This window comes from Hyperolius riggenbachi, chromosome 7, assembly GCF_040937935.1.
Source record: "Hyperolius riggenbachi isolate aHypRig1 chromosome 7, aHypRig1.pri, whole genome shotgun sequence".
Classification (NCBI taxonomy): Eukaryota; Metazoa; Chordata; class Amphibia; order Anura; family Hyperoliidae; genus Hyperolius; species Hyperolius riggenbachi.
This window is the reverse complement of record NC_090652.1, coordinates 12,956,833-12,971,772: the sequence shown is the minus strand read 5'-3', so window position 1 is coordinate 12,971,772 and position 14,940 is coordinate 12,956,833. Positions and strand designations below refer to the sequence as shown.

General features: G+C 50.2%; 1 protein-coding gene across 1 annotated transcript in view; it reads right to left on the bottom strand.

Annotated features, from left to right (window-relative positions):
• The window catches only part of CDKL4 (cyclin dependent kinase like 4), a 63,404-nt gene that overhangs the window by 31,413 nt on the left and 17,051 nt on the right, over positions 1-14,940 (bottom strand). Inside the window, exons 2-3 of the mRNA XM_068246462.1 lie at positions 3,957-4,148; positions 2,268-2,389 (exon numbers count right to left, since the gene is read on the bottom strand). Coding sequence (XP_068102563.1) covers positions 2,268-2,389; positions 3,957-4,124 — 290 coding nt within the window. The 5' untranslated portion in view covers positions 4,125-4,148. The remainder of the gene's footprint in view (positions 1-2,267; positions 2,390-3,956; positions 4,149-14,940) is intronic.

The following is a 14,940-nucleotide window of genomic DNA, read 5'->3' as shown; positions in this document are numbered from 1 at the left end:
CAGTGGTAAGAATAGAGTACAGATTAGAGACCTGCCTGGTCACACAGGGCTCACCCATTGGGTGCTTCTCCAGTATACAGTGATAGGAATAGAGTACAGATCAGAGGCCTGCCTGGTCACACAGGGCTCACCCATTGGGTGCTTCTCCAGTATAGAGTGATAGGAATAGAGTACAGATCAGAGACCTGCCTGGTCACACAGGGCTCACCCATTGGGTGCTTCTCCAGTATACAGTGATAGGAATAGAGTACAGATCAGAGGCCTGCCTGGTCACACAGGGCTCACCCACTGGGTGCTTCTCCAGTATACAGTGGTAAGAATAGAGTACAGATCAGAGACCTGCCTGATCACACAAGGCTCACCCATTGGGTGCTTCTCCAGTATACAGTGATAGGAATAAAGTACAGATCAGAGGCCGGCCTGGTCACAAAGGGCTCACCCACTGGGTGCTTCTCCAATATACAGTGATAGGAATAGAGTACAGATCAGAGACCTGCCTGGTCACACGGGGCTCACCCATTGGGTGCTTCTCCAGTATACAGTGATAAGAATAGAGTACAGATCAGAGACCTGCCTGGTCACACAGTGCTCACCCATTGGGTGCTTCTGCAGTATACAGTGATAGGAATAGAGTACAGATCAGAGGCCGGCCTGGTCACACAGGGCTCACCCACTGGGTGCTTCTCCAATATACAGTGATAGGAATAGAGTACAGATCAGAGGCCGGCCTGGTCACACAGGGCTCACCCACTGGGTGCTTCTCCAATATACAGTGATAAGAATAGAGTACAGATCAGAGACCTGCCTGGTCACACAGGGCTCACCCATTGGGTGCTTCTCCAGTATACAGTGATAGGAATAGAGTACAGATCAGAGGCCGGCCTGGTCACACAGGGCTCACCCACTGGGTGCTTCTCCAATATACAGTGATAGGAATAGAGTACAGATCAGAGACCTGACTGACACAGGGCTCACCCATTGGGTGCTTCTCCAGTATACAGTGATAGGAATAGAGTACAGATCAGAGGCTGGCCTGTTAACACAGGGCTCACCCACTGGGTGCTTCTCCAGTATACAGTGATAGGAATAGAGTACAGATCAGAGACCTGCCTGGTCACACAGGACTCTCTCATTGGGTGCTTCTCCAGTATACAGTGATAAGAATAGAGTACAGATCAGAGGCTGGCCTGGTCACACAGGGCTCACCCATTGGGTGCTTCTCCAGTATACAGTGATAGGAATAGAGTACAGATCAGAGGCCGGCCTGGTCACACAGGGGTCTCCTATTGGGTGCTTCTCCAGTATACAGTGATAGGAATAGAGTACAGATCAGAGGCCTACCTGGTCACACAGGGCTCACCCACTGGGTGCTTCTCCAGTATACAGTGGTAAGAATAGAGTACAGATCAGAGACCTGCCTGATCACACAGGGCTCACCCACTGGGTGCTTCTCCAGTATACAGTGATAGGAATAGAGTACAGATCAGAGGCCTGCCTGGTCACACAGGGCTCACCCATTGGGTGCTTTTTCAGTATACAGTGATAGGAATAGAGTACAGATCAGAGACCTGCCTGGTCACACAGGGCTCACCCATTGGGTGCTTCTCCAGTATACAGTGATAGGAATAGAGTACAGATGAGAGGCCGGCCTGGTCACACAGGGGTCTCCCATTGGGTGCTTCTCCAGTATACAGTGATAGGAATAGAGTACAGATCAGAGGCCTGCCTGGTCACACAGGGCTCACCCACTGGGTGCTTCTCCAGTATACAGTGGTAAGAATAGAGTACAGATCAGAGACCTGCCTGATCACACAGGGCTCACCCACTGGATGCTTCTCCAGTATACAGTGATAGGAATAGAGTACAGATCAGAGGCCTGCCTGGTCACACAGGGCTCACCCATTGGGTGCTTCTCCAGTATACAGTGATAGGAATAGAGTACAGATGAGAGGCCGGCCTGGTCACACAGGGGTCTCCCATTGGGTGCTTCTCCAGTATACAGTGATAGGAATAGAGTACAGATCAGAGGCCTGCCTGGTCACACAGGGCTCACCCACTGGGTGCTTCTCCAGTATACAGTGGTAAGAATAGAGTACAGATCAGAGACCTGCCTGATCACACAGGGCTCACCCACTGGATGCTTCTCCAGTATACAGTGATAGGAATAGAGTACAGATCAGAGGCCTGCCTGGTCACACAGGGGGTGCTTCTCCAGTATACAGTGATAGGAATAGAGTACAGACCTGCCTGGTCACATTTGGACTTACCCATTGGGATGTTTCTCTAGCTCGTTGAGAACTGTCTGGTCACAATATTCGAACACCAGATGGAGTTTTCTCTTCCTGCGGAAAACCTCCAGCAGATTCACAAGATTGCTGTGCTTTAGTTGCTGCAAAAAATGATAGGGGTACAATGTTGTGCTGTGTTAGCCATTGGCTGAAGCAGGAAAATGGAGAGTTCAGTTAAACATATACTTTATATAGCCATTACAGTGACTATAAAGAAAGTAGACCTACGTTTCCGCCTTTGAACATTGGTCCTCTCTGTTCCATGAATCTCCTCTCTCATTTGCATTGGTGTACCTCCACCCCTCCCACACAGTGGCCTTTGGGTTTGGAGCTCAAAGTTACAATTCACTGAGACCACTGCAGAGGAGATAAGCATCAACTGGGGGTGGAAGGGAGGAGCAGGGCAGTGAACAGGTTATAGAGCCTCAGATCTCATCCAAGTCAACTCAGAGACTCTACTACTGTACCTGCACAGCTCAGGGCCGTTACTCAGCACAGAGACTACAGGCCATTGCCTGGAGCGCCGTCAGTGCTGAGGAGCGCTGCATCTGAATTGATGCAGAATAATGCACATTGAAGATGCAAATGTATGCAGCTTAAAAATAGTCCAATCAAATTTTACCTGGGCTTCATTGGATTGCTCCATGTTCATGCTGCATACATTTTATAGAACATTTGCATAATCTGAATCAACTTGGAATTAATTGCACCTCATTAACCATCCCTAATGAGCACTACTTCCTGGAAGGTTTTACTTTTTCCCGGAGGTATACTAAAGTAAACTGTTAGGTTGTGGGTGGGTTGGGTATTTGGGGGGGGGGGGGGGAGCAGGGGGCAGATACTTTCCTCAGGAGGGGGAAGCCACTGGACGACACAGAGGCTTCCCCCTTCTTCATCCACCATGTCCTTCAGGAACAAGGATCCACTGAAGTCTGAGCAGGTCTGTGCTACTGCGCATTAGTGAACCGTCGACAACAGTCAACAAGCGGTTTTGAGGAGGGGAAAGCCCGGCGGAGAAGGACAGGTAAAGACTCTGGATCATCCCCCTATTGGGCACATTTTTCCCCTACAGACAGGTCTCCTTTGATTAAACATTTCCCAGAAGGTATTCTTGGGAGGAATGTTATTGAAAATTAGGACAAGTTATTACAGGATAGACACGTCACTTTACCAACAAAGATCAGGACAGTTAGAGCCATGGTCTTCCCAGTAGTAACATAGGGCTGCAAAAGTTGGACTATATATGTGTAGAAAATGTGATGCTTTTGAACTGATTAATAGTGTACTGGTTGTCAGGGGCGGTTCTTCCATGAAGCAACGTGAATCACATTCTTCAGGCCGGCAGCTCTCCACCCCAAATGCCCCTCCCCTCCCCTCCCCTTCGTATTCCCCGTCTCCCCTTCCCTAGATGCGCAGCGTCCCTTCACTCCTCTTCTCTCAGCGTTCCAGCGATGGGATCTCCATCCGCCCATCCAGCATCCTGTATCCAGGGCTACAGCGATGCCTCATGTGACCTGTTACATGCTGTTGGGTCACATGAGGTTCCGCTGTAGCCAGATGGGAAGCAGGACTTCACGTGTGGCTGGTGATCCCATTGCTAATCTGCTGAGAGCGCAGAGCGGGCGAGTGATGCGGCGCCACAGATGTATCCTCACACACGGCCCTCACCTTCAGCATACGAATCTCCCGCAAAGCGATCTTCTTTATAACCGGGTCATCCTCGGACTCCACAAACTTCTTGATGGCCACCACTTGTCCAGTCTCCTTATTCCGACACTTGAAGACAACTCCATACGATCCTTCGCCAATCTTGGCCAGCTTCTCGTACTTCTCCATGGCGGGAATGATGTCTCCGCTAGGCTGTTAAAGAGACTGTTAGCTATTATTTCATAGAGACTTTACAGGTCAGCGGGGTTCATCTATAGATACGAAAGGAAGGTAATATAAAGGTGGTGACTGACTACACTGCTCAGATGTGTGAAGAAAGTTGGGTCACGAGGAAAGTATTGGTTGCTACAACAAAGTGTCCTCCAGGTTTAATGAGAAGAACCTTGCAGCAGATTCCTGTGGAACCTGTCTGATGCCCAGACAGTGAAAGAGCAGAGGATTTGTTTACATTCAATAGCTCCAAGGCTAGGTTCATACTAGCAGCCGGGAGTCATGGTGCGAGGAGCTCTGTATCGACATTACTGCTCGTGTCACTGTGATAGTGTCCCACATGGCAATTTCCCCTTTATGCTGCTCATGAGAACGTCACATCTGGGCACTACATTACAGGAAAGATATTGCAGTTTTAGAGCAGGTGCAGAGACGGGCAACACAATTGATTAGAGGCATGGAAGGTCTCACTTACTATGAAAGGTTAGATAAACTGGGTTTATTTAGTCTGATGAAAAGACACCTTAGAGGAGATCTGATTAAAATGTATCTGCATAGTTATTTTCGAGGATCGGGAGAGAACTTTGCTTTAAGGGGCACTATAGCGAAAAACTGTACGTACGTTTTTTCCAGAGTAAAATGAGCCATAAATTACTTTTCTCCTATGTTGCTGTCAGTACAGCAGGTAATAGAAATCTGTCAGAAGCAACAGGATTTGGACTAGTTCATCTCTTCCTAGGGGATTTTCAGCAAGGTTTTTTTTTCTTTATAAAGCTATTTCCTAAAAAGGATATAAACAATGATGCTGGCCAGCTTCCCTGCTCGCTACACAGTTTTGTTGGCATTTGGACAGAGCAAATGCCATTCACTAAGGCCCGGTTCACATTAGCGTTCCCAGTCCGGATTCGCCTGATCGGATCCGGACTGTATACTGTACAAACGGAACGTACGTTCCGCATAGCAATGCAAAGTCTATGCGGACGTTCACATGCGTACGTTCCGTACGGAACTGAGCCGGATCGGATCCGAACTCCGGACACTTTTCCAACATGCGCTATTTTTTGGGTACGGATCATCCGGCCCACGCAACCGGACCGGAGCCTGACTGCACCATCCGGAAATAGAAACCTATGGGGAACGGAAAGCACAGAACACACTGGAGACAAACACCTGACATTCTACCCCACTTCCTATGCGTATTCTAGCGGCCATTTTGGATGGGGACACATGGGCCAAGCATGTCTGGAGTGGAGCAGCAGTGACTTTGTGCTGGAGCTGTTTGGCAGTATGTCGGAGGTGGAGGTGAGGCCTAAACAGCGGAGGACCTGATTCTACAGGTGCAGCAGGTGCACCTTCTGCTGACCCCAACAATTTTATTAGTAATTTCGCTGTTTTTACCACACGGATCCGGATGGCAGCCTGATACATTCCTGATGCAAACGGACCGGATCCGGATCAGATCCTGATCCGATCCGGATTCGGTCCGTTTGCATGCCAAAACGCAAGTGTGAACGGGGCCTAAGTGCTTTTGAAAATAAATCACTGAGAATCCCCCATGAAGAGATGAACTAGTCCAAAACCTGTCGCTTCTGTCAGATTTCTACTACCTACTGTAAGTGACAGCAACATAGGATAAAAGTAATTTATGGCTCATTTTACTCAGGAAGAAATGTACTTCTTATTTGTCTATGTTTACATATATTTTACATTTTACAATTTTTCACCATAGTGAATCTTTAAAAGTAACATCAGAGAAAATGAAAAAAAAAATAGATCTACTTACCTGGGGCTTCCTCCAGCCCCTGGAAACCTAAGCATGCTTTGCCGCAGATCCACAACAAGTCGGTCTCCATAGCAGCTGCCGACCGGGCAGGTCGGTGGTCAGTGCGCATGCGCGAGCACGAGGCTGTGCAAGCACTGACCGGCCCGGCCGCTGCTACACAGTGGACCCGCTTTCTTACTCATTTTTCCCTCTTTCAGGACTGATGTACAGATCTGTGTAAATATGTGTATTTTTCTACTGAAAATGTGTTTAAACTTCATTCCCATCCTTTAAATTGGTATATTTCTTATTTTCAAATGTTATGAAGGACATGAAGAACCAGTGTGGTTTGTATTATAAAAAAAAAACAACATATTTTTTCTTATGAAATCTGTATGGTATGACTAGAGGTATGGCTGGGGGAGTGATTAGGGGTGTGGCAGGGGCGTGGCCAGGGCGTAACAATCGCCCCTGCAAGGGATGCAGCCTCGGGAAGGGAGGGGATGGGCAGAGGGATGTTTTTGGGGGCAGGAGGGGGCGCAGTGCATGAGGGGGGAGCAATGGCTACACACAGTGGTGAGGAGGGGGGGGGGCACTCCCCCCTCCCTCACCTCGGGCTCCCCTGACAGCTCTCCCCCCTCCAGCATTGACGGCAGCAGCAAGCGGGCAGGGAGCAGGGAACGCTTCCAAAGCGGAAGAGGTATGTCCGCATTTACTGTCCCCCGCCCGCTTGCTGCTGCTGTCAATGCTGAAGGGGGGACAGCTGATAGGGGAACATGAGGCGAGGGAGGGGGGTAGTGGCCCCACTTCCCACTGCTGTGTGTGGCCATTGCTCTCCCCTCATGCGCTGCGACCCTGGGCCTCGGGCACCTAACTGGCTACCTATACCTGCCTATACTGGGGGCACCCATGCCTAGCTATACTGTGGGCACCTATTCCTGGCTATACTGGGGGCACCCATGCCTGGTTATACTGGGAGCACCTATACCTGGCTATACTGAGGGCACCTATACCTGGCTGTACTGTGGTCACCTATTCCTGGCTATACTGTGGGCACCTATACCTGGCTATACTGTGGGCACCTATACCTGGCTGTACTGAGGGCACCTATACCTGGCTATACTGGGGGCACCTATACCTGGCTATACTGGGGGCACCTATACCTGGCTATACTGGGGGCACCTATACCTGGCTATACTGAGGGCACCTATACCTGGCTGTACTGTGGTCACCTATACCTGGCTATACTGTGGGCACTTATAATTAGCTATACTGTGGGCACCTATACCTGGCTATACTGGGGGCACCTATACCTGACTGTACTGAGGGCACCTATTCCTGGCTATACTGTGGGCACCTATACCTGGCTATACTGTGGGCACCTATACCTGGCTGTACTGAGGGCACCTATACCTGGCTATACTGGGGGCACCTATACCTGGCTATACTGGGGGCACCTATACCTGGCTATACTGGGGGCACCTATACCTGGCTGTACTGAGGGCACCTATTCCTGGCTATACTGTGGGCACCTATACCTGGCTATACTGTGGGCACCTATACCTGGCTGTACTGAGGGCACCTATACCTGGCTATACTGGGGGCACCTATACCTGGCTATACTGGGGGCACCTATACCTGGCTATACTGGGGGCACCTATACCTGGCTGTACTGAGGGCACCTATTCCTGGCTATACTGTGGGCACCTATACCTGGCTATACTGAGGGCACCTATACCTGGCTATACTGAGGGCACCTATACCTGGCTATACTGATGGCACCTATACCTAGCTATACTGTGGGCACCTATACCTGGCTATACTGATGGCACCTATACCTGGCTATACTGATGGCACCTATACCTAGCTATACTGTGGGCACCTATACCTGGCTATACTGAGGGCACCTATACCTGGCTATACTGAGGGCACCTATACCTGGCTATACTGATGGCACCTATACCTAGCTATACTGTGGGCACCTATACCTGGCTATACTGAGGGCACCTATACCTGGCTATACTGATGGCACCTATACCTAGCTATACTGTGGGCACCTATACCTGGCTATACTGATGGCACCTATACCTAGCTATACTGTGGGCACCTATACCTGGCTGTACTGAGGGCACCTATACCTGGCTATACTGGGGGCACCCATGCCTGGCTGTACTGTGGTCACCTATACCTGGCTATACTGGGGGCACTTATAATTAGCTATACTGGGGGCACCTATACCTGGCTGTACTGAGGGCACCTATTCCTGGCTATACTGATGGCATCTATACCTAGCTGTACTGTGGGCACCTATACCTAGCTATACTGTGGTCACCTATACCTGGCTATACTGAGGGCACCTATCCCTAGCTATACTGAGGGCACCTATACCTGGCTATACTGTGGGCACCTATACCTGGCTATACTGTGGGCACCTATACCTGGCTATACTGAGGGCACCTATACCTGGCTATACTGGGGGCACCCATGCCTGGCTGTACTGAGGGCACCTATACCTGGCTATACTGTGGGCACATATACCTCGCTGTACTGTGGGCACCCATGCCTGGCTATACTGATGGCACCTATACCTGGCTATACTGTGGGCACCTATACCTGGCTGTACTGAGGGCACCTATTCCTGGCTATACTGGGGGCACCCATGCCTGGTTATACTGGGAGCACCTATACCTGGCTATACTGAGGGCACCTATACCTGGCTATACTGAGGGCACCTATACCTGGCTATACTGTGGGCACCTATACCTGGCTATACTGTGGGCACCTATTCCTGGCTATACTGGGGGCACCCATGCCTGGTTATACTGGGAGCACCTATACCTGGCTATACTGAGGGCACCTATACCTGGCTGTACTGTGGTCACCTATATCTGGCTATACTGTGGGCACTTATAATTAGCTATACTGTGGGCATCTATACCTAGCTGTACTGTGGGCACCTATACCTGGCTATACTGGGGGCACCTGTACCTGGCTATACTGTGGGCACCTATACCTAGCTATACTGGGGGCACCTATACCTGGCTATACTGGGGGCACCTATACCTGGCTATACTGTGGGCACCTATACCTAGCTATACTGGGGGCACCTATACCTGGCTATACTGGGGGCACCTATACCTGGCTATACTGGGGGCACCTATACCTGGCTATACTGTGGGCACCTATACCTAGCTATACTGGGGGCACCTATACCTGGCTATACTGGGGGCACCTATTCCTGGCTATACTGAGGGCACCTATACCTGGCTATACTGGGGGCACCTATACCTGGCTATACTGGGGGCACCTATACCTGGCTATACTGTGGGCACCTATACCTGGCTATACTGGGGGCACCTATACCTGGCTATACTGAGGGCACCTATACCTGGCTATACTGTGGGCACCTATACCTGGCTGTACTGTGGTCACCTATATCTGGCTATACTGTGGGCACTTATAATTAGCTATACTGTGGGCATCTATACCTAGCTGTACTGTGGGCACCTATACCTGGCTATACTGGGGGCACCTATACCTGGCTATACTGGGGGCACCTATACCTGGCTGTACTGATGGCACCTATACCTGGCTATACTGTGGGCACCTATACCTGGCTATACTGATGGCACCTATACTTGGCTATACTGGGGGCACCTATACTTGGCTATACTGTGGGCACCTATACCTGGCTATACTGATGGCACCTATTCCTGGCTATACTGTGGGCACCTATACCTGGCTATACTGAGGGCACCTATACCTAGCTATACTGAGGGCACCTATACCTGGCTATACTGGGGGCACCTATACCTGGCTATACTGTGGGCACCTATACCTGGCTGTACTGAGGGCACCTATTCCTGGCTATACTGAGGGCACCTATATCTGGCTATACTGAGGGCACCTATTCCTGGCTATACTGGGGGCACGTATACCTGGCTATACTGGGGGCACCTATACCTGGCTGTACTGAGGGCACCTATTCCTGGCTATACTGGGGGCACCTATACCTGGCTATACTGAGGGCACCTATACCTGGCTATACTGAGGGCACCTATACCTGGCTGTACTGAGGGCACCTATTCCTGGCTATACTGGGGGCACCTATACCTGGCTATACTGAGGGCACCTATTCCTGGCTATACTGATGGCACCTATACCTAGCTATACTGTGGGCACCTATACCTGGCTATACTGAGGGCACCTATACCTGGCTATACTGAGGGCACCTATTCCTGGCTATACTGGGGGCACCCATGCCTGGCTATACTGATGGCACCTATACCTGGCTATACTGTGGGCAACTATACCTGGCTGTACTGAGGGCACCTATTCCTGGCTATACTGGGGGCACCCATGCCTGGTTATACTGGGAGCACCTATACCTGGCTATACTGGGGGCACCCATGCCTGGCTATACTGAGGGCACCTATATCTGGCTATACTGAGGGCACCCAGAGCCGGGACAAGGTCCTCCAGCACCCAAGGCTGAGACACCAAAGTGCGCCCCTCCATCCCTGCCACCCCAGCCGTCATACACTGATTGCTATTAGACTAAGAGGCACCCCAGGGCCCACAACCTCCCCAAGTTATCTGGCTTACAGTCACTGCCATGTATCCCCTTTTCTTATTTCTTTCTGCTTCAAACACAATTAGGAATGACAGCTGAATGAATTCTGCGCCCCCTCCTACACTGCGCCCTGAGGCTGGAGCCTCACCAGCCTATGCCTCGGCCCGGCCCTGAGGGCACCTATACCTGGCTGTACTGAGGGCACCTATACCTGGCTGTACTGAGGGCACCTATACCTGGCTGTACTGAGGGCACCTATACCTGGCTATACTGGGGGCACCTATACCTGGCTGTACTGAGGGCACCTATACCTGGCTGTACTGAGGGCACCTATACCTGGCTGTACTGTGGGCACCTATACCTGGCTGTACTGAGGGCACCTATACCTGGCTATACTGGGGGCACCTATACCTGGCTGTACTGAGGGCACCTATACCTGGCTATACTGTGGGCACCTATTCCTGGCTATACTGGGGGCACCCATGCCTGGCTATACTGGGGGCACCTATACCTGGCTATACTGTGGGCACCTATACCTGGCTATACTGAGGGCACCTATACCTGGCTATACTGAGGGCACCTATACTGTACAAGGGGTAGGGACTGAGGCCCTAAAAGTTTCGCAGGAGAGCACAGTGATTTCTAGTTCAACCCTTTGGGGACTGGCTGCCTAACCAGGCAAATTTGCATGCAGGGGGGGGGGGGGTGTTGGAGGGTCAGGCAGCCGGGTCCCTCTTAGGGCCTTTGGTAGCCAGGTGTCCCCCCTGTAGCCCACAGCCTTTACTCACCTCTCAGGCTCCAGCGATGAGCCGCTGTGGACCCCTCCGCTCTGGCTGGCATCTCCGCTCGTACTGCCGCTCAGTTCCCGGTTGTGGCTTGATGGCATCATCAAGCCGGGACCCGACACTGATGTCAGAGAGAGCAGAGATGATGGCCAGAGTGGTGGGGAGTGCTAATCGTCGGAGGATCAGCAGGGAGGTGGGTGAATCCTCTCCCCCCCCCCCCCCTACCGCCGCAATGGCTTCTGATCACTGAGGGGAGATGTGAGCTGTCATTTAGCTTAATCTCCCCTCTCGGGTGCGCACGATCGCGTCGGGAGCGGAAATGGCGGGTGGCGTGGGTGGCGTAGATCCTTGCATCAGGCTAGAACAGTCACAAGTGCGGCGTAGGATCTAATAGAGGCGGTCCCTAAAAGGTTATATAATTTTTCTCGTTTGAGGTTCATATTAAGAAGTACATTTCTCCCAGAGTAAAAGGAACTATAAATTACTTTTTTCCTTACAGAAGGAGGCAAAAATCTGACAGGTTTTGGAGCAGCCCATCTCCTCACGGGGGATTCTTATTATCTCAGTATCTCCTTTATTCCTCACAAAACCACTCTTTGGTATGGATTTAAATAAAGATGCCAGCCAGCCTCCCTACTTGTTCGCACACTATTCTGGCAGTTTTACTGAGCAATAACCACACTTAACCTCCCTAGCGGTATGGACAGAAATGTCCGTTCAAAAAAACATGCTGTGAACAGTATAAACATGCATACACATCAATACTCTCCTGCACTGCATACTAGACCATTGCTTGACACATTTTGGCAAGTTACAGGAAAAAAAAAAGTTTTAAAAATAAATGTTATCACTGTTTGCACAGAAATCCTGGGGAAATTGAACGCTGGGAAGGTTAAATCAAGTAGTTCAGTTCTAAGGATGCTCATTCGGAATTGAAATTTCTGAATTTTCGATCAGAAATCCAAATTTCCGATCGGAACTCGGAAACAGGTAAACGGAACTCCAAAATTGAATTACTGCAATTTGGTATTTTTAGCCCAATCAGAGAACTCGAAATCAATGGACCAATCAGGGAAAGCAGAGTCAACTCGGAAGTATTTGGCCAATCAGAGAGTGCAAAAAATTACCTAAAAAAACACTACTTGGAAATTGTAAATCCGAACTCGGAAATCGGAAACGGATCGGAAATCCGTGGAATTGGTAATTGGCAATGGCGAAAATCGGAATTTCTGCTGAATCGGAACTTAGAAGAGTTTTACTGAGCAACTATTCGTTCAGTAAGTTCATTTGAAAGTAAAGAAAAACCATGAGAACACCCCATGAGTAGATAGACAAGTCCAAAATCTGTCAAATTTGTCAGCTTTTTACTTCCTATTGTAAGTGACAGTGATGTGGGGAGAAAGGAATTTACAGTGAATTTTAATCTGGAAGAAATGTACATGTTGTACACAATATTGTTAAACACCACTGCGCAATGCATAGGGGAGACATTGCAACATTAAATAATGTTACACAGGAATATTATAGCGTTCAGCAATTGTACACAAAATGGTGATGTAACAATGTAGGGAGAAATACAGCAGTTGAGTCACTGAGTCCATATGGTGGTGGAGAAGAGCACACAGGGAGGAGGGTCCTGCCAAACAGGCTAGGGCCCCGCATACACTTAATCAGTTGGTATGCGTTAGTGTGCGTTAGTACGAGTTTTCTTCATAGCAGTGCATTGGGAAGAAGATTTCTATAAAAACGCCGTAGGAAAACATGGGCATTACTTTGAAAATCAGTTTTCTTTCAGTTATAACTGAGAGCAACTGATTAAGTGTAAAAGGACCCAAGGGCCTGTTTCCACTACACGTAGATTGGATGCAGAATGGATGCAGAAAAACTGACTCCAGTGAATGCTTATGGTAGGCTGACCAGGCGTCCTCTTTTGCCCGGACAGGTCCACTTTTTCAATACTGTCCGGGCCGTCCTGCCGGGATTTTGAATTGTCCGGTGAGAGAGCCGAACAGGAGGTGAACACCAGCGGCAGAAGAGCCGCTTGCAGAGAAAGAGAGCCGAACTGGAGTCAGAAGAGCTGCTTGCAGAGACAGAGAGCCGAACACGAGTCAGAAGAGCCGCTTGCAGAGACACTGTCTCTGCAAGCGGCTCTTCTGACTCATGTTCGGCTCCCCAAACGGCTCTTTGGCAATCAATCCCTGCTGCACTGCTCTGCTCCGCCCAGGGGTGGACTGGAGAATTCGCTGTAGAGATGGGAAGTTCGGATCTTTTCAATGATCCGGATGATTCGAATCGGATCATTGAAGAGATCCGGATCTTTGATTCGAATCTCGGATCATTTTACTACCGGAAGCATTCAGGGGTGAAATGAACAGCAGGACAGGTCTGTGGACAGGAGAAGGGGAGGGGGTGGACACACAGAGAAGGGGAGAAGATGGACAGAGGGCAGGGAGTGGACAGAGAAGGGAGGAGGGACGAGCAGAGAGCAGAAATGTTTGCACACAATACCCACATGCTGCAATCATATGCTTTACATATATTTCACCTATATGTTCATCTGTACACTTTGAAAGAAAAGGTCACACAGTGAAAGAAAGCATTCCCAGAAGATAAGTGCAGCTGTTTAGTGCCGAGTGCAGGAGGATTATATTGCCTTCAGCCTTTCAATCACACTGTCTGCAAAGTTACCGAGCTGTGCTGAGCCAAAAGCTTCCCATGTGTTCACTGTGCAGCACTACGGAACAGCCAGCCTATAATGGGCAGCACGTTATAGCCAGTATGTGTGCTCTACACATATCTGGCAGTGGCACCCATGTCCCCTCTCTCTCATCTACCTGTCTCCCTGCAAGGCTGCCTCCCATCCAACAGAGCGATCCATCTCAGCTCTGTTTCCAGGACCCCGCTGCCGCTGAGAGGGGGCGTGTCGCTCCTGGCCCCGCCCCTTTTGCGATCCGAATCACTCATTTTGATGATTCGGATGATCGACTCATAAAATAGATTCGGATCAAAGATCCGAATCGTTCATGATCCGGACAACACTAATTCGCTGGCCCGGAGGAGGAGAAGGATGGAGGACAGAGGAGGTCGGGTCGGGGCCAGACACAGCCAGCCAGTGAGGAGATGCAGAGATAGCGTGGTGCACCTATCCTCATTTGAAATGGCAGAGACTCCCCGAAGAGTCCAGTCCTGCCTCGTGTCTGCAGCGTGCTCCTAGAGTGCCAAGTGTCCCCCTCAGCTCAGTCCCAGCATCCTGGCTCTTGAAGCTCCGATGGGACAGGGACACTGGCCGTGCAGACACCACAGACACTCTAACTGGTAAGCCGACACCTCTTCTCTCCATTTGTCTTCTGTGCATTAAACAGGCAAGCCCTGCTAGCACAGCCCACATCTGTCTCCTGTAACCCTTTCATTGCTGGTATTAGCTGAATGAATCAGCTTGTTGCAGCACTGGAACATTGCATTTAAAGGAAACATCACGGCTTTTTATAAAAAACAAACAGATCTTATCTGGGGCTTCCTCCTGCCCCTTGCAGCCTATGTGTCCCTCTACTCCCAGACGTTATTCTGGGGTCCCCTCCGTAGCAGTTGGCGACCTGGTGTGGCCGGGAGCATTATGCGCAGGCGGCATGGCTGTGTGCAGTTGCAGAACTGGCC